We start from the raw sequence: 20,694 nt of genomic DNA, 5'->3' as shown, positions 1-20,694 counted from the left end.
GCATACACCTTTTCTTGCATACAAGAATTGCAGTATATATTTTTAAACAGAGGCGAACATGTAGAAATTCTACAGTTTCGCAGCGCCTTTATACCCACTCACTCTTCCATCTCCCACCACTGCCCTGGAGCTTATACATTCCTACACAAACTTGACGAAAGAGGCTCTGATGATCGACCAAAGTTGATGTCAAAGGGCCCCAACGACGCACATTCCAATAAACGCTGCTATTCATTGGAAACGGTTAATACAAAAGTGATTTAAGGCACTCAGGATTGACCCCCGTGATGAGTAATTATCCATTTATTGTGGCTAATCAGCGCCGTGTCACTCACGGACGCGCCTTTGTGAAATGGTCTGTCTGAGTGAGTTTGGGGTCGACCTGTTAAGAGGGATGAGAAGGATGCTTGATGCGTTCGGGAGCACCGGAGGTCCTGGAAACTGCAGCTACGAGTCTTTTCACTGACTTTCAAATATTAATACGAATTCCCAGAGTACGTCTGAATTTTCTGACAAACAGATCCACTTTACGCCCCCACCCCACCCCACCTCGCTCTTCTCATGCCAAATAATTTTCAAACAATTCGGGACATCTGGCTATTTTATTTTGATTTGCTGCTGTGCTGTGCTGTCCCTTTTTTTTCTTTTTTTTTTTTAAACTCCTGCAATTGTGTTGTCTCTGGCCAGGTATTGAATGTCCACGCAGTTCCAGGAATACGCCCGGGGGCATGCAGGTGGCTGAACCCTTCAGTGAAGAGGCCATGCTGTTCACCAAAGAGCTGGTGCTGCAGAGGGAGGTAAGCGCTACAGCAGGGGACGTTCTGGCCCTGATCTCGACACGTCTGTTTTATTGTTTGGATGCCCACTCCTGCTTTTGGAAACTCAACACTTGATGTTTTCTGCTACTTTGGCACCGACATTCGCTGCATTTCACTTTCCACTTTCACACTCGCAGTCCAAGTTTAGTTTTTTGCTTTGAACATAAGATCATTTTGGTTCAGAGATGTGAGAAGAATGGCTGTTATACTTTGTAATAACACGAAGCAGCTACTCTGGCATGAAGTCATATTCCCACCATGAGGTCCCCTTGTGTTTTGTGTGATTGCTACTCTGTGAAGATCCATTTCATTTAGGCAACGGATATTAAAACTTATTAATTGATGTGTAGCACTGATTAGTCTCACATTTGATCTGCAGTTTACAGGCACAAATGTTTGTTTTTTTCAAATATTCCCAGTTGCACATTCACATTTGTGCAGACATAGACCAAAAGCATCAATTTACTTTGACCTGGGTCTCTTTTATATTGTCGGGACAGTTTGTACAAACACAGGGTCACTGACTTTATTAAGCTGTTTATGTTGTTCACTTACAGGTGGGAATTATTACAGCATTTAAAGAGCTGTACTCCTACCTCGAGCGCTGTGAAATCTCAGCAAAAATCCTGACAAAAGTCTGGTCGTCAATCAACTTGACTACACACAGACACACACACATACACAACTATCCTCCCCCACTTACTCCCAGTTTATAGAAAGCTCACCTGATAGTGGATCAGTGCTCCTGGGCTTTAGAAAACTCCATCCACTGTGTGGCTGTTCATTCACATGCTAATAGGTTTTTATAAGAAGCAGTGAACGGACCAAAGCCATGATGGAACTAGCTATAATCCTGCCACCACTTATCCAAGCCACACACTCCCTCTCTCCTGCTCTCTTTTACTCCCCCTCTCTCTATTCCTATCTCCTGTTTTTAAAGGGCCTTTTTTTTTTTTTTTTTTGCGTAGGGCCGATGACTCCACTGTCCTCCGGTGTTTAATTGTCATGGAAATGTAGCCTTGGCCAGCGTCAGAGGTGGACTGGTGTCAGAGTGTGTACTTGCGCTCAGTTGTGTGTGTGTGTGTGTGGCAGCCAGTAATATAGGTTGTATGAAGAAAGCCTCGGCTGTGAAGTCATTGATGCAAGCAACAGGGGGATGTTTGTGATTGACAAAATGTCCCATGAGTCAGTGCAGCGGCGCTTCAGCAGGTACACGATGATGCGGATTCCTTTTATTTCTGCACATCCGTACAAGAACATGCGTCGCCACATGCTACTTCATGTGCTCAGATTGAATTAAGCATTCGTTACCGGGCCCATAACCTCATCTATACACACACACACACACACACACACACACACACACACTCTGACGCACACACCCTCTCTCTCACACATTCTCTCCCTGGCCAGTCGCTGGTGTTGTCAGCAAGTTTTTTCACAGGTAGGTGGGAGTTAGCAGGCGGGACCCAGCCACATAATCAGTCCTGAAGCCCAGTGCGGGGGCTGATTGGCTGCCTGCGCTGACCTGCTGTTATGGGCTAATATGAACACAAACACACACACACACACACACTAAAGGGACATGTTCAAGTAGATAACACAGTTAAGTGTTCACACGTGAGAGATGAGCAGAGTCGTTAACCAAAAAAAAAAAAAAAGTTACTAGCTCAGGAAATCACATTGTGAGTCTCTGGAAACCAGTCAAACGATAGTCTAATGTTTTACAACGGCTGACAGGGAGACGGGATCCTCTCTGCATGAGACGGAGCAGAGAGGTGAGAGGAAGTGCAGCAGCTTCTAACAAGGGACAAGTTAGCAGCAGCATCAGCAGCAGAATTAAATACATGATGTACGAGCGAGAGGAAGAACTTTCCTCACCCCGCCGAGCGCAGCCGAAACAGGTTATTAAGGTGCGCGACACTCAGACGTGAATAAGGATCATTTGATTTCATTACCATAAGATTCTGCTGTTGATGCCTTCTGAATGGGATCTGATTGCGAGGCGCTTTTTTGCGAGGATGGCTCCAAAGAAAGATGCCCTCACGTGAATCGCATTTGATTCCGAGGGTTTCGGGGGGTCGGCGTATTTATTTGCATTCATCAAATATCTTTCTCGCCCGCGCTCACTCGACAGCCATTTTGAGCTTTCAAGGGCTTTGTTGATCTGATGACATGTTGACTCAATGGTCCATGTGCTTTTACCCCCCCCTTCTTTCCACGCACACTATTTCACCACAGTGTAATTAGCTGTTCTCTTCTTCTTGTCTTCTTTGAAATTGAGTTTGGGTGCAGACATGAGCTGCTTTGCTCTTTTCATGCCTTTCTGCTGCTGTTTTGGTTTGTCACTCAATAGCCTTTTCTCATCCCGCCGTTCTCTTTTTTTGTGTTTTTTTCCACTCATTTGTCCCTCGCTCTCGTCTCCCTCCTCGCCTTTGGTGTCCAGTTTTAAACCTCTGACTGACACTGAGTCGTAGCTCTCTGCCGTTTCTCCCCATCACCTCTTTTTTTCTCAAATTTTCTCTCCCCTTCTCTAAAACTGCCAAACAGCCGTGTCTTAATTTCTCCTGATGCAGACACGCATAATTAATATGGCATCCAGTGAGGGGAGAGGCCCTGGTTTCTGTCTCCTCTATTTATAACCCCCCACCCCTCAAAAACACCCCTCATTCCTTCTGTGATTCTCTGGCTTTTTTAAACATTTCTTCTCACTCTCAGAGTCCCTCGTTTTTCAAAAATCACGTTTTTGTGTTTATCAACTCTTCCTTTACTCCCTCCCTCCTTCTTTCCCTTCTTCCTCTGTCTCCATGTCTGTCTGTCTGCGCCCCCCCCCCATCTCCTTCTACTTCTCCCCCTCCTGCTCTCTCTGTGTAGTGGTAATCTCTGACAGACACTGCTCCCGTTTCTCAGCGTGCAACCAAAACAGCAGCACGGAAATTCAGAAGGAAAAAAGAAAAACACCTCGGTAAACATCACTCCCCAGACATTTCCTTTTTCTTTTTTTAATTTTTTGATGTCTTCCATTTAATTTCTCTCACCTCCCACCTTTTCATTGACAAAAAAATAGCACATCCATTCACTATCTTCGGTTGCTGAGCCTCTCTGTTGATTTTCTTTATGGCTTTTGGGTGGCAACTTCAAAAGCTCTGCCTAAACGAGGAGCGGGAGGGTAGGAGGGGGGACGGTGGGGGGCAAACAGAGGAATTTTACTGCATTGACGTGTTTATCTGGGATGAGTCAGCTAGACATAATTAGTAGTGCAGCGCTGGTTAGTTAAAGACACAAGTCAGTGAAGTAATATTTGAACTATACGCAGCGCCTCATTAAAACACTGTACGTTTAATGAACGTCACTCTGAACTCTCCTGGAGGGCTGCAGTAGGAAAATTGTTACACCCACGATGAAAGTGTGACTCTGAGATGCATGATAGTTAAAAGGTAAAAGCCGTTTCTTTTTTAAAAAGACGAGCAATGCCTTATACATGGTTTTTATTTTTTTTATTTTTCAAGGATACTTACCAAATGCATCTACTTGTGCTGTATGTAATATTTTACCCTAGATTAAATAGTTTGGAATAATCAGCCTTGAAACTTATTTTTTTGTATTCACTTTGCATTAATCAGTACAGGAAAGCCCCACTGATTGGGACCACTGTGTGTGTGTGTGTGTATATACAGTGTATATATATAAATTTGCGGTTGTGTAAGCGATCACTAGATGGGAGGGGAAGGAGGAGAAAGAAAAGCAGGTGAAGCGGAGATGGAGGGTTTGATTGAGCAGCGACGAGAGCGGGCTAAGTGGACAGTAATATGCAGTGTACTGTTCCCACCTACGTACACTGTCAGTCCTATTGACCTCATTTAGTCTGGGTGGTCTCTCATCTACTGTACTGCCCTCGCTGCCTACTCAACAGCAGCTTCTCTTCCATCTCACACTTAGAAATGCCCATAGCTCATACTCACTCCCTTTCTTTATTGGCATTTATTAAAACCAGGTACGTAAAGAGCGCGCTGCTGGCCCAGGCTTCTTTGTTTTTCTTTACCTTTTCATCTTGTTTACTTTTGTATTCATATCTAAAGTTCATACAGTCGAAGGTGAGCGCCTGCAAGTTCGTTTTAAACGTACAAACAAACTAAATTATGCACTGTTGATGGCGATTTGGGGAGTAAGAGCCACACGTCATTATTCCGAGTCATTCCACTTCTGAAAACTTGCCTCCCGACCGTTGACAGTGTTTATCGAACAAGGCAGGGAGCGGCCATGGTCGAGTTCCTACTTTAAAAGATTTGACTGACAGTTTGCCGTGTAGCTCATCCGTTAACAACATTTTCCAGGCGCTCGTTCCACCTGACGCTCCAGCCGCAGTCGAAATGAAATCTTGACATTGCAAAACAGGGATTCGTTCAGATTGGAGGGGGAAAAACAAACTAAAAGAAAAATGGGTTTGTCATTTTAGCCCAAAATTGAAATAGTATCAACAACACACATGAGCACAAACAGGCACTTACCTCTGTCTCTGTGCATGTTCCTCTCTTAGGACGCACAAACCCGGGTTCCCATCCCGCACCCACCTTCCCCACCTTGTGACATGAACACTTGTGTGTGTGTGTGTGCGTTTGTGTGTGCCATGAGGTGGGGGGGTTGGCGCAGGCTGCCTTCAAAGACCTGCAGGAGGTTGTGTTGTGGAGAGCTGATGAGTCACGGTGCCAGCGTGGCGTCACAGATGCCCTGCTAATGCCTCTACCTCTACAGATCTTCACACTTTCTCTCTGTCTCTCTCCTTTTTAATCACCGTCCTCGACGAGCGTTTTAATTAAATGCTAATAAATCCAACACCTTTGCGATATGAAGAGGATTTCACTTTCTGTTCCGTGTGATAATTCCTATTGTAGCACCTACCACAAGTATAAATAGCGCAGTGTGGCGAGTGGATAATTGAAGATTGGTTGTCTGTCTTTCCCTCCCGTCTGTCGTTTTCTCTCTCTCGGTGTGGTCAGTGTGACTCGGATCAATTCATTTAGCATTCCACACACACACACACACACACACACACACACACACACACACACACACACACACCCAGGCATGCAGAATGCTTCCTTCATGCGTTTGTGCCTCTTTTATACGTCTTATTTTTCCCTCTCAGGGCCGCAGGACAGCATTGGATTTCTCCACAGCTTCCATGCTCTCACATTGATTTCTGATCACGCTTGAATTATTTTGGCATGAGGCCGATTACACAAGTACTGCATCTCACACTCTTTGACCATGTCTCTTCCCCCCCCTGCCTCCCTCTCTCTCTCACACACACTTGACTCACATTCTGTTGTTCATCTTGGCCTATTTTGCAGACATGCATTTGTATGTCTTTGGGATTTTTTTTGCATCTATTTTTGACTTGTTTTCTCTTCCTCATCCTTTGGCACAGGCATCCACAGTATATGTGTGTGTGTGTGTGTGTGTGCGGGGGAGACCACACCATGCATTACAGACATAATGAATAATGCATGGTGTGGTTTCCTGGTCAGCGAGACAGACAGACGGTGGGGACGGTGAACAGCCCCCTGGGTCCTTTTTTTCCCACCACATACTGTAGTTAAACAAACCACGAGTGCAGGAGGCAGCAGCTCCACATCTGGATTCCTGCTACTGTAGAGTTCGCACTTAAACCCATGTTGGAAATATTTAATACATTTTTTTTTAATCATCACGGTAGATTTATTTCCTCTCCTCATGTTGCCATCAACAGGAAAATGAAAATAGAAACACATTTTGATGTTTTTATTGTCAAAACTCATACATCTTGTTATGTAATCTTCAGGGTTCCTACACTTCTTCCAGACCCTAATTTCCAGACTTCTTGGTAAAAAAAATTCTAATAATTTGTGATATTTGAGTAAATAGATGTACAAAACATAAAAAAAATCATGCAATTAATCATTTGTTTTCATTATTCTGAATGTGTATGCCATTATGTAACCAAGTAATTTCCAGGAGATTGTAGCTAGGTACAATAGCACATACAAAATAATTAACCCAAATAACTTCAGATAAGGCCAAACCCAGATAAGTATTAAGATAAATATATTTCCATACAACATTTTCCATACATTTCCAGGTCTGGAAATGTATAAAATCAAATTCCATACTTTTCCATATAGGAACCCTGAATCTTAGTTTTCCACGTTTCCATCAGTAGTCGAAGTCCCATATTCTGTCCACATGTTGCAGCTGAGTACCAGCCGTGTTTCTCTGTAGTTGTCGGCGGTTGGTTGTGTTTCTGCTTTGCTGAAGTGAAGCAGTGGTGGGAAGACAAACCGGGAAACCTTGCTCGTTTGCAATTTAAATAGACACTGACTTTGTAATACAGAGTTTGACCTTGAACCCACCTGGTGAGCGTAATACCATTTAATAGCAGTTTCTGTTGAGCACTGATCATAAATCCTGACGCCTCACAATAGTCTCTCTCTCTACATTACTTTTCAACTAACCGGTGTCACAGGTGGAGTTCAGCTTTTTCGGTTTCGGCTGTTTACGTGCATCAGCGTCACAGTCGGGCGGCTTTGTTCCCCCCACGAAAATGGTGAATTACAGCCTGAAGGTGAACACGGCGACCCACATAAACGCAGTCGCACCATCGCAGCGACAGAGAGATAGATGGGCCGGAGTAGGGATGGAGAGATGAGAGGAGGGGAGAAACCTGCTCGCTGCTTTATCGCCCCAGCTCGACCTTCTGCTTAATGTACGTGCGTGCGATGTGTGTGTGCCTATGTGCGTGCGCGTATGCCGTGTGTGTATGTGTGTGTGATGGAATTGCAACTTCGCCATCCAGCCTGATAAGCATACCCCCGCAAACAGTGCAAAGACACGGGCACACACAGTGCTTGGGGACCAGCTGAATCCTCTTAGCCTTTTCCTCTACATGAAGGGCACTGCAGTACTCTTCCACATCAATGAGGGCAATAGTATAATGCTTTCATGCACTCGCACTGCACTGTCTCACAGTATATCACTCACTGTATTCATCTCATTTTTAATTCTCTTTCTTTCTTTCTGTCTTTTTTTTTGTCTTTCTCCCACCACAGTGGTCGGTCGACACTCTGGCTGCGTTTCCGCCACACTCTTAAGGCTAAAAGTTCCAGTTAGGGAGCGAGGAGAGGGTTAGGCTGGACGCGGTACATCAGCGTGTGTGCTCGCGTTTCTAGACAAATATAGTCGTTAAATTATTATTGAACCTGAGGCCACGAAATGTAAGAAGTTTCAAAAGTCATTGAAGCAGCAGGAAAAGGCTTCTATTGTCTCTGCTGTGCCTTTGTTTGCCTTTCCCCCGGTTATACTCCAGTCCCTCTTTCTCTCTATAAAAGAAAATAGCTAAACTACATATTGAATCTTGGTCCGTCTGTGAACACTGGAGGCAGACAGCCAGAATAGCCGGTGGCTGTATCAACAGACACGTCATTACCTGTCTTATTATTTGGCTGCTATTCTTCTTTCTTCTTTTTTTTTCTCTTCCTCTCCTTCTCTACCAGTCTATTGTTCTAATAAAAAGACAGGTTTGGTTTTTTTTTCCAGTTTGGTGTCAATTTCTCACTTTTATTGCATCAGTCAACACAGTCCAGCCTGCGAGAGTCAGGAGATGACAAATGGAGGAAGAGGGTCATCAAAAAGGAAAGAAAGACAAAGAATCAATATTAAATTCACAAATTGGCAGAGTTGGGAGTTATGGCGGCATTATTGAAAGAGGTCAGTCTGCAGGGCCCACTCAATAGCTCAATAGCTGCCTGATAGTTGGAGCAATTTTAGCCTTGTTATGGGTTTTTATCACCAACAAGAGGGACACATTAATGCCCCCGTCGGTTATTTAAGAAGCCGGTTGAAGGGAGCTTTAGGAATAGAAATGTGGCAGGAAATAAAACTTTGAAAAATTCCAACTTGACCATAAAAATAAAAAGAGATAACAGGCTAATCCAAGGAGATGAAATAGTTTGGGCCCGAAAACAAGTCAGAGAAGTCTTCAGCCTTGACTGGTGCTTTTGTTCTCCGAGTACTGTCTCGTTAATCCTCCTTTGGTCAGCTGATTCTCCTTCATCTCTTGTTCAGCCCCATTAGGCAGCTTCATTTTTATTGCTTATTTCTTAATTCGCCATTATTGTTGTCTTGCCTCCCCGTTCTTCTCACTCGACTGGCATTTTATGCTCCTCCGCTAAATTAATGTTAGCATTCGCACATGCACACACGCACTTTGATTCTCCTTTTAATGTTTCCTCTCCTTGTTTTTTTTTTGCATTACCCCCGACTTGCACCCTCTGTGATTTCTTTTTGTGTGCAGCACATGTTACTTTCGGTAACCCTCTCCACAGTCTGCCTCTTTTGCGGCTGACCGACAAGGAAAACACTATTACACACAGTTGCATGCACACACTCTTACCCATACAACACACACACACACAACACACACACACGATTCCCCCTGCTGCGCTGCCTTCTGAGCTGCTGGCCGCTAGGTTTTCGTTATCTACACATGAACACTGTTTGACACTGTAGTGGGAAAAAAACAACAAAAACCCCAAAAAAAAACAACATCCCGCAATTGGCATCAGAGGGAAAATGAATTGTCTGTTTATATGAATTATCAACAAATAAATTCTGTCCTTGGCTGATAATTTTCAAACCGTGTCTGTGTGAAAACAGAATTAAACAGTAACCGACGTTCGATGTGAGAATTTGAGCGTCTCCTCTGTGGATTTCACTGTCGCAGTCTGACCTAGATAGTGCACACTACGAGGAACGCTATATAGTCTATGTCCTTCGCCATATGTTAGTGGAATCTCTGATGAGCCGGCCTAAAGGAAACGGCTCCAGGACTCGATGCTTTATTGATGCTCAGATTGATCCTATTCTGCTGATGGGGCGTAACCACGGCGGCGTAGCGTATTGACAGAGTTGACAGACAAATGCTCATTCATCTCTCTTTGTGTCTCCAACATGCGCGCGGCAGATAGGCGGATAGATGGGATGCCATGAAGAGGCATGTTGATGTTTTTCGCAGTCGGCACCCTTGTAGCGTCTTTCAACCTGAGATGTGTGTGTGTGTGTGTGTGTGTAGGTCCAATGCAGGGGAATTATTTTCTTTTCAGTAATCACTGTGCAAGAGGGTTGATGCACGTGTGTGTGTGTGTGTGTGTGTGTGTGTGTACAGGCAAGCGCACAGCAGATACCAGCCTCTCAGTCGTGCTAATGGTTCCCTTGACAACATAGCAATTGCTACACATCAGTGTTGTCTTTGCTGTGGGGTTTAAGCACATACAGCAAAGACACACACACACTGAGTGAAGTTGACTGTGGTGATCTAAAGAGCCAGTCCGTCTACTCCCTTTTCAACAATAGAAGAATTTACATGTGGTTGATTCAGACAAACACACACCCTGCTGCTCACACCGCCGACCTTCACCTGTTCCTCCTCTGCACTTCCTGCTCCCTGTGTGTGTGTGTGTTTGTGTGTCTCCATGTTTTATGTCACTCCTCTGTCACTCGCCCGCTTATTGAGTTGTCAACTCCTAACCCCTGCTGCGTAGAGGGCACACCTACTTAGACCTCCCATCTCCTCTTGTCTTGTCCTTTTCTTCTCCCTCCTCTTCGCCCTTTTCTTACCTCGGCAGATTCCCCTTTTGTCCGCGCGCACGTGTGTTATTACCTGGCGTGAGAAAAGGAGGGGGGGTAGAGCCTGGAAGATCTGAATAAATAAGCGGCAAATAAAGGCCAAAAAGAGGAGAGATTTGGAGCGGTAATCCTTCGGCAGCTTACCCCAGCATAACGTCCTCGCGCCTGCACTCCCCCCCCCTCCCCTTATCCCCATCTCAGCATCTCCTTCCATCTACCTCTCCTCTCATTCCATTTCTTTATATCCCTCACCGACAAGAGAGAGGCTATCTCAGCGGCTGTGTCAGCGATCGGCATCTCTTCTCCTCCGAATCCCCTCCCCTTCCCTCCGCTCTCCCTCTCCTTCTTTTTCAATGTTTTCCCAGAGGAAAGTCGGGGGCATAAAGAGAAGAACAAGCCTGGCAAAATCTTTTCAGAAAACCAACGGGGATTGGGCTCTCAGCTTTGAATTCAAGACAGATAAAGCTAATGGCAGAAGTGGGCGACAGGCAGGGGAGCTGTGTGTATGTGTGCACGAGCGGCGGCTTCAATCGAGGCCAGCTATAGAAATGTAGTTTCTTTTAAACCCCTTTGCTGGCTGGATCGCTCTCTCTCTGAATGTGCAGGGGTGTATGCAGGGGAAGTTCCAAGAAAGGCTGGCCGGGGCACTGCAGTTTCTTAAAATGCTTCTGTTGCCAGCTGAATCTCTCTTAAAGCGAGAGTGTTTTTGCTCCTGCGTTAAGTGCCTTCGGATAGGCTCGACTGAAACGTGATCGCTACTTCCGAGTTTCCCTGTGGTAGATTTCATTATCTAGTGATGTGTCTGAGAGCGACCGGCCAATGCACACCAGACGGTCGTATTTCAACACTTAGTTAGGATAAAGCCTCTATTTTTTTTGTGTGTGTGTAATTATTCAGCAGCTACAGGTTTTTCCCTCCACTTGCTGAAGGCTCATGGGAGCTGTCGGGAGCCGTTATAGCACCGTCAGCCCTCTGGTGTTGCCGTAGCGCTGACGTTTAGCACGACGGGCCGACACACCCACCGACAGTCAAACGCTTTGCTTCCATGTACATTTTCTGTCGCTGCTCCATATTGTTTGTCTGCCACCCCGCTGCAAGTCGTTTGCCACTTTTTGGCTGAGAACCGACACTCAAACACACATGTTGATCCACACACACACACACACATATATATACATATATTTATATATATACACACAGTCACACACACAGTTATTATCTCCTGGAACAATACTAATAGATGCATGTACTGCTGTGAGCAAACAGTTTGTGGCTCTGCTGCCAACAGAGTGGGAGGGTGAATGCTTGCCAAGTCTCTTCTACCCTGAGCCTCCTCTCCTCTCCTCTCCTCTCCTCTCCTCTCCTCTCCTCTCCTCTCCTCTCCTCTCCTCTCCTCTCCTCTCCTCTCCTCTCCTCTCCTCTCCTCTCCTCTCCTCTCCTCTCCTCCCCTCCCCTCCCTCTCCTCCATCACTTCCCTGTCCTCCTCTACTGCATCTACTCATCCCACAGGCTGAGCCACATCCTCCTCCCCTCCTCATACTGTAGTATTAAACTCCCATTAGAGTAGTAAGTCTATAGACCCTCTGCTTCTCATATCACCACCTACTTGTATAATATTCCTCCTGTCTCGTGGCTCTGGTCCCTGATGTTTACACACCGAGCACATCCTCAAGTACAGGCTCCCAACTTGGTTTGAAGTCATTTCGCTGCAGCAACAACAGCCATAATTGATGGACAAACACAGGCCTACGTGCACTTACAGGTCTTTGATGTGTCTGGCCGTGTTTAATTAGCTGGAGTGAGGGACGGGCGAAGGGGAGAGGAGCGGTATAACTGGTTGTCTAATTATCGGTTCAGCCATTGGGCAGGTACTCTTATATCAGCCAGGCCGACGAGGTCACGCTCAGCTCGGGGCTACGCAGCGCCTCTGATTCACCTCTTGTTGAGGAGTTATTGGTTCTAAAACGCTTTACACGGCCCTGAAAACAATTACCGTTCAAGGAATCTGTAGTTCTGGTAAGTCGGCGCTGCAGACTCACTGTCACTACATGTATGAAGATGTCAGATCTGCCCTGACTCTACAGACACTATGCTTTATGGCGGTTGTTTTTAGATAATAAAATCAATCTAGTATTACTCCTTGCTGCAGGGCTTTAAGCTCCTCTTTATTATAAGGATTTGCCAGGTTTAAGAGTTCTAACTTCCATTTGATTAATAACATCTTTATATTTTTATTACCACTGCTTCCACCAACTTATCTTTTAGGTTTGTCCCAGTGCAGCTCTGGGAGATCTCACAAAGTTTTAATGTTGTCTCATCTGACATTAATAAGCAGCCGGCTGGATTTAAATGTTCCTCGCTGTCTGTTTTCTGGGATGGTTTTAAGCTTTGATCAGTTTTAGTGCGGAGGTGGCGCAGTTAGACTGGCACAGGCTCACCTGCAGTCACTCCTGCACCGGCTCTTTGACACAGACAACATCTAATCGCACATCTGCACAGGTGCAGCATCGGACGGCGGGTTTTAACCTAACAGTGACTACCATATGTACGCACCACTGCACACGTACACAAACAGCTCTTCTTTTCTTCTTTGTCCTGAAGTCCAGCCAGATTTGTTTGAAGTAGGAATTAAAGGGAATAAAGGAACGAGCGGAATGTTTACAAACAGTCTTACAGTTTCACTGTCGCCTTAGATGTGCCAGCAAACCCACATCCCTTTCTATTAAGTAAGGACTGTATTTCAAAAAGAGCACTTTCGGTGACATCATTTATTTGGGATCCATTAAAACTTGTGGCTGGGATCAGCGCCTGCACCCTCATAAAATACAACTCTCCAGCTTATTTCCCTTCACTCTGTTTTGAGTGTTACTGGAGTTGCATCTACACTTTATTCCACTTACATTCACTAATTAAACAGTCACCCCTCAGAAAACAATAAAAAGCTGAAGTGCGGACGAAAAGACTTCACTACCTACGATGCAGCGGAGCCGAACAGAGGTTTGCTATTGATTTGTTTGATCTTTAAAGATCACTGCTGACCCTGCTGTGCACACACACACATACACACATGCATTTAAACACACACAGCAGTTTGCTGCAGCGGCTGAATAATTCTGCCACCACAGGAAAACTGTGTTTCAACCCGCGGATGCTCTCCGCAGCTCGTCACAGCTTTCATCTCGACGTCGCTTTCATGTGCCATTCTGTGCTCAGCAGTGCAAGTCTTTGACATTAGCACACTGCTTGTCATCTTCAAGTCCACATCAGTGTAAATTCGTGATCTCCGCAGTTACTACAGAACGAATACTGAGCTCTTCTTTATGTGTCAGATAGCAGCTTCTTTTCTGTTGCAGTCACCTTGTCAGTTCTCCTCTTTCTTTCTTTCCCACCTCTATTGTTCTTTGTTCCTCATCCCTCGCCCCTTTATCTCTCTGCTTTTCATGCCCACTTCTCACTCCGTGTCCTTTTCCCATCTCGCACTGCTGTCCTCTGACATAGTAAATCAGGTTGTCATAGATAGTGTTTCGCCCTCGCTATCCACCTCGGTTAATTCTCTCGTCTGTTTTTCTCACCGACCCCTCTTCTTTCATGTCTTGAGCAATGCAGGAGGCCATTTTGTAACCCCGTTTCCATCCTTCTACAATCACCAAAACGTGGCCATGCCCGAATTCACTCATTGTCACTGAAAAGATGAAATCCCAAAAACACACTCTCTAACCCTCCCAAAACATGCCCTGCTTATTTCATGGAACACCAGTCTCCTGGTTTAGTTTTTTTTTTTGTTGCAAGGAAGCCTTCCTGTTCCCCTCATCTCTCTTTCTTCAGAGCGTACATGCAGCATAAAAGCTAAGATTTCTTTATCAGCGCAGTATGTGTGAAGCCTTCTTCTAGGCTTTCATGGAACATGCAAGAGTGCCATGGAAACTACAAAAAAGTCTGTAAAATCAGATCGACACACCCCTTTTTTAGCAGAGTGTGTACCAGAAAACATGAATGTGTGAATAACAGGAGGTGGAGGAAGATTGATAAAACAGTATACACAAAAAAACTGCTGTTTCTATGGTGAGGGTGAATTCAATTCACCTGAAGCCCAATGATACAATATTATCATGATACTTGAGTCACAGTACAGTATTATTTTGTGATATCCTGAGTACTTTCTTAACATATTATGATACATTATGATTTCTGAAGTTGGGTCAACATATATTTTATCCGATAAGATAAAGTTGTCCAGTGCTAGTAACACTATGGTGCCAAAAACTTCAATTTGTATTTGCAATTTATATTATAAAAGATTGATACTCGGTTTCCCTACAGTAATTGATATAGTATTACCACACAAAATATTCAGATCTTTTTAATAATTACATATGTTTATGTGTATATAACAAAGCATGTCTTCAGCTGCAGCAGCCTCTCACTGCCCATACCAGAGGTAGGGGAGGTGAAGGCAACACAAACTGATATTTACTAGAAGAACAGAAGTGACTGTTTCCTTGTTGCAGCTTCTTGAAGTGTTAAATTAAATAGAAGCCGAGTCCAGGAGCTCGTGCTGGATTCATGTGTAAATGGTAAGAAACAAGGCGTTGATCCAGCCCAGGTTGAAAAGGTGGCATCTGAACTGTGTTCCTTTTGGATATTTATTGTTGTGCTAGAGTGTTTATGTCCGTCTGTGTTTGTGAGCGAGGGTTGATCCGGAGCATCCTTGGGTGACGCTGCGCCTGTGATCATGGGCTGTAAATCGCAACAGAACCAGTTAATTTAATGGACAATGGCTTCATCCTTTGCTCTGTGTGTATGTTCATATCTTTTGTGTGTTGTTGTCTTTATTTGTGTGCACAAAAAAAATCAACACACCCCCTCCTCACATATGTCTCAGTCCCTCGTTGGCTGCTCTCAGTGGACATGATTTACTACCCGCACACACCTCGGCCTGAGCGACTGGACGAGATCATAAAAGTAAGGCTTCATCGTGGCTGGCTGCTAAGAAAACACAGGGGTGTTTTTCACCCACCGAAGGGGCAATAAACTCGGTGTCACAGGGAGGTAACACACTTGAGTGGTCCTCGCCACAGCAAGCGTATAGCTCACGACACCCACCAAAGTCTGCGTGTGTGTGTGTGGACTCTGCGGACCACAGTACATATCCAGTAAAAAAAACCTGTTGGCACACACCTATTCAACATTACAGCCTCAACGGCACCGGGCCCGTTGCCAACACTTTACTGAGATGAAAAATCTTCCTTTTGCTTCCGTTGACCTCGGTAGCAACAAATCCTACCACCAGCTGGTCAGTGAATATGGCTGCTTTACATCAGGTTTCACATGGTCAGCTTCAGACACATCAACAGCACCCAGCCCACCGACTACACCTTCACCTTTACATCTTAATATTTATACATTCATGTGAATAATGAGCCACATATAAATTACAATATATGTTTTTTTATATATATATTCCGATAGGCAAAGATGATGTGCTGTTAAAATCCATATCCCATCCCCTTCCTCCTAAACCAGATCAATTCCTCTATTGTCATGAGACTTGTTCTCTGCATAGATGGTGTGAAGTCTCCACCTTTGACTCCACGCCCCATACAGTCCCTCTGTTTGACGTTAGGACCAAACAACTCTCTCGCCCTGACTCATGTTGACTCACACAGCAGCACGCTTGCAGGCCTGCTTAGAATAGCCTCCTGTCTGCTCCACTAGCACACTGGCTAGTGCACACACACACAAAAATCCAGCACGTGCACTATGTGTAGCAGCAGCCATTCCTAACACAACTACAGATGTGTGTTTTTTTTAGCCTCTTTGCCTCATCAATTGTCAGCTACAGCAGTATGCTAATTATCAATAATCAATTCATCAATAAAAAGCTCAGGAAAAATACCAACACCTGAAAACAACAATTAAAGTAAATGGTGCGGAGTATTACCCACACACATCTTGGGTAAATTAGGTGTTTGAATCATAATAACACTGCCATTAAAAAATCTCTGCCCTGCTGCTCTACTCCTCCATTTGATATTCAGCAAATAATGAAAGGAAGTTCCGACATTAAACATTATGTTTATGCACAACTTGCAGGCTTTCTGAGAGGAAGAGGGGGGAAAAAATAAATCACATGAAGCTCAGGGGCTGTATCTTGCAAATTCATATATCAAGCATAAACAGCTAATGGGCTGAGAAGCCCCTTTTACCCTTGCTGTTCTTGTCATATAGACAAATACTGGTGCCAAGCCCTCATCACAGGCTCTGATCAAAGATGTATAAAAATTCAACATTATGTTCAGCTCCATAAAACATCTGCTTCACTGGAGCCAAGGTCACATATATTATTCCAGCATAAACACTTGTAGATAAGTTTTATCAGGCTGCTGATGACATAATGTGACGTATAGCCTCGTTGGCAGAAACAGAAAACGTTTCTCTTGTAAAAACATTCTTGTTGCTGTACTGATGTTACTGTTACTGACTGGGGCTTTGGTTGACAAATGGCTGATGTAAGTGAGATTATAAAGCCTATTGGGCCAGGTCATTTTAATGGAATAACATTTTATTACAGCCATCTTCTGCGCCTCAGTGCATAGTAATTTACAATGAGGAAAAAAAAAAAAAATCCAATTAAGAGATTGCATCAAAATAATAGGGTTTCAAAATGTCCTAACAACCCCTTTTTAAGTTGAGAATGAACTCCTTTCTTAAAGAGAGAAAGAATCTACTATGTGTTTGCTGCAGGTTTAAGGCTTTGACCTGTGAAATTTAGTGTCCTCTTGATTACACTAAAAACGCACACGCCACTCGCGCGTTTTTCTTTTTGTGCCGCGGCACTTATCGTCCCTGCAGTTCCATTTGCACTGACCTCCTGATCCTCCCATCCTCTCTTCTGCTTTCATATTCACCGGCCTCCCTTCCTTCAAGTACCCCCAGTGGTCCAGTCCATTACTGCTATCAGCACTTCTTATCTGCCGCACTCGGCCATGGTAACATCACACTCACAACCCACCACCACCACCCCCACCTCCACCCCTACTGCCTCCCCCTCCCCCGCCACCATCGCCACCCACCCTCGTGGTGCAGTCCAGGCCAGTCACCAATCATGCAGGAGCCATGATGGCCAGGCTATATATCCCCCATTCCATCTGTAGCTGGCACTCTTGCATCACATTTGCACTGCTTACTCCTTTCCCAGGCGCCTTTGCTCTCTCTTCCTCTTCACTCTCACTGCTTTGCTTTTTCTCCCCTCTTTTGGTAGCTTTACCTTGTCGTCTTTTTTTACCCTCTCATTTTCATTTCATTTTAATCAGTTTTCTCTTTCCTCTTGCTTGTATTTTTTTTTCTCCTTCTCTGTGGTTTTAGCATCCCCCCTCCCTACCTATCTTTCCCTGCGTCCTCATTCCTCCTTAATTCCCCTTCTTCACCTCTCTCGTCTTGTTCTCATAGCTATTTCTATTGGACTCCCACAAACACTTCCATCTATCATCAAATGGCTCTGCCACATTTCTCTGTGTGTATCTTGTGTTTTCCTGCGCTGTCTACTCCTCGCCTCTTAGATCTCCTCCCTTTTCTAACCCTAAGTGTTTTCTGTTCTGACCAAATCCTTCACTTTTGTTCTCTCCTCAATAACTTCTTTCTAGCAATCTGTCATGCTTTTCTTTGCCACTTTTCTTCCCTACATCACAACAGCTACACCACTTGATCTTCTCCCACCCCTCCTCCTCCTCCTCAAACTCTAGCCTCCCATCCTTTCCGTCCCCTCCCTCCCTCAGGCTCTGTGAGCTGTGGGTAAATAGGTGCATCTTTCCTTGCTTCCTGTTTCAAATGGCTTCATGATTGCTAATGAAGCACTCAGACAGAAAAAAAAAACATGATGCGGAGGAGGAATGGATGGAAGGGAAGGAGTGTTTCCCATGGAGACGGGCCCTCCACTGGCTGGCTAGCTGATAGGCTGATTGATGACCCTGTAGCCATGTTGACTGATTAGTATGACAGAGCCTTTTATAGCACAGCACAGCTTAATAAGTGACCACATTGCACAACATACTTCGGTATTGAACTAATATGGCGTCGCATCAGCTCCATCCTGCACACACCATACACGGGCAGAGGAAGTGCAGTATATTTATGTCCAAACTTATGATTGCATGCCATAACACAGCTTGATGCTTAATACTGTCCTTCAGACAAATGTTCACACTACATCTAACCCATCTCAGCCATGATTTGTGAGGTATGAGTCAGCATTAAGACAAATGGTCATTGCAGTATGAAATGGTAATGTTAAATGTGAAGTTTGGATGCTGCTGCTGCTGCTTCCCTCTCACTTTTTTTTTTCTGATTCTCCGCATTTCACCCCCTCCCATCCTCTCTGTCTCACTCGTTCGACGTAGCCCACACAACACACAACAGAGATAACACAGTTAACACAAGAGACACATACAGACACTCATGTCCGATCTATCGAGATCATCCTCACACCTGCAGGAAATGCTCAATATTTGAAATGCGGGCTGAGTCATCACCAGACTTTCCAAGAAGGGGTGGATGGCTAGAGCTGTGGTTGATTTGATCATATCTGATTCTTGTGACCAGTTGTGACAGCCCAGGCTACACTGCAGTGGCTTATTTTTACCCCAGTTTGATGACATTTGGTAGACGATAGAATTCTCTGTTTGGGGTGATGACAGGATGATGCAGTCATGACCACTCGGTATGGTACCACACCCATATTTCAGCCTAAAAATGACATTTATTCTATTACTGTGTGTAGTTAGATTTCCTGATCTGATGTCTCTCTTGATCAGTCTGTCTTTACATTCCGGATGTCCACCGTCTCCAAGATCACACACAGCCCAGTCTGCTGCCACTAAATTTATTTTTTCAGGAAGGAACATTTTATTGCTTCCTTTTTTTATATGGTTAAATGATTTTTCTTTTTCTGATTACATCTTTCTTCCTCTGCCCAATTCTTCCCTCCCTGTTTTTACTGCAAAAATAGTCTTTCCCCATTGGGATCATCATATCCACCCCTGCCTCGTAATGTAGCACAATGTTGGAGGACATTTTAAATTATACATTTACAACTAACGCTGTCTTGGTCTACCACATTTGACAAGCACAGGATATCATCTGAAATGGCTAAATGTAAAAGTGCTCACCCACCCTCTTCGAGCTGTCCTTTTAAACTTATCTCTCTTTACTTTGTCTGTCTCACTCTCTGCTTCTTTTGTCACTCCCTAATTTGTCAGAGGTGGTCCGTCATCATCACAAACACACATATCACTCTCTTCTTCTGACAGGCTCAACTGCAGGTTAAGCATATCAGAAAGCTTCTTTTTTTTGTGCTGCACCATGTCAACTTCTGGCTCCTCTTTTCTATTCAAACACCCTCACTGTTAAATTCCTCTGCCTCAGATTTTAAAATGCTACAGTGTTGGAGAGACAAACCCTCGTATTGCTCTTGTGGCCCTCGCAGGTACTCTCCCTAACCAGCTCTCCATTTGCCACACTTCTTACTGGTTATGTAAACTGGTGTCATCAGCTACGTTACTAGGCCACAGCGTAGCCTGCGTGCACAGGCCTGTGACTGTGGATCTGATAATGTGCTACGTCTCCAGAGACTAGTTGCTGTGATTTTTGATTAATCTTGGTTTATTTTGAAATTGTACAGTTTTAGGATGATAACAGAGAAATGTCTTGTATCTTCTTTGTCATTTGTCACCCACATGTTGCCCATAGCAAACATGTCACCATGTTCTTCACTGATATGTGCACCCAGGACAATTCTCCCTTCTTTCAATCTTACAGTACATGTCATGTTTCCCAATAACAAACTGGCGCACCTTCCCATTATATATCTAACCACTCTGTGTGTTGTATGTTATCTTTCTTTGTTTGGCAGAGAATTGTGAAGCTGTATTATGATTGAGAGGGGTGATATTGTCGAAGATGAGAAATGCACAGTTAACAGGGAGACCCGAATGCATTTGTCACCATAAAAAGCCCCCATACTGATTAATGAAGGCACAACAGCTGGCAATGCAATGAAAAGTGAAATGAGGATCTATATTTTCTGGCAAAGTACAAGACAGTGTTAACACCCAAACAGTATTTCACCTTAATTTATCACCTTTTCACTCATTAGATACAAGACTGATAATACCAGTTTGTAATATAGAAAATAAGCTGGGTAACACAATAAGCTTCCATC

At 44.4% G+C, this 20,694-nt stretch overlaps 1 protein-coding gene across 2 annotated transcripts in view; it reads left to right on the top strand.

Moving 5' to 3' along the window:
* Nucleotides 1-20,694, top strand: part of snd1 (staphylococcal nuclease and tudor domain containing 1) — a 172,214-nt gene that overhangs the window by 55,762 nt on the left and 95,758 nt on the right. For both annotated transcript variants that reach the window (XM_085769868.1, XM_085769867.1), the window contains exon 16: nucleotides 688-797. In XM_085769868.1, coding sequence (XP_085625994.1) covers nucleotides 688-797 — 110 coding nt within the window. The remainder of the gene's footprint in view (nucleotides 1-687; nucleotides 798-20,694) is intronic.

Source organism: Trachurus japonicus, chromosome 23 (assembly GCF_045865225.1).
Source record: "Trachurus japonicus isolate A0001 chromosome 23, Traja_1.0".
Lineage (NCBI taxonomy): Eukaryota > Metazoa > Chordata > Actinopteri > Carangiformes > Carangidae > Trachurus > Trachurus japonicus.
This window is presented reverse-complemented; position numbering and strand designations above follow the sequence as displayed.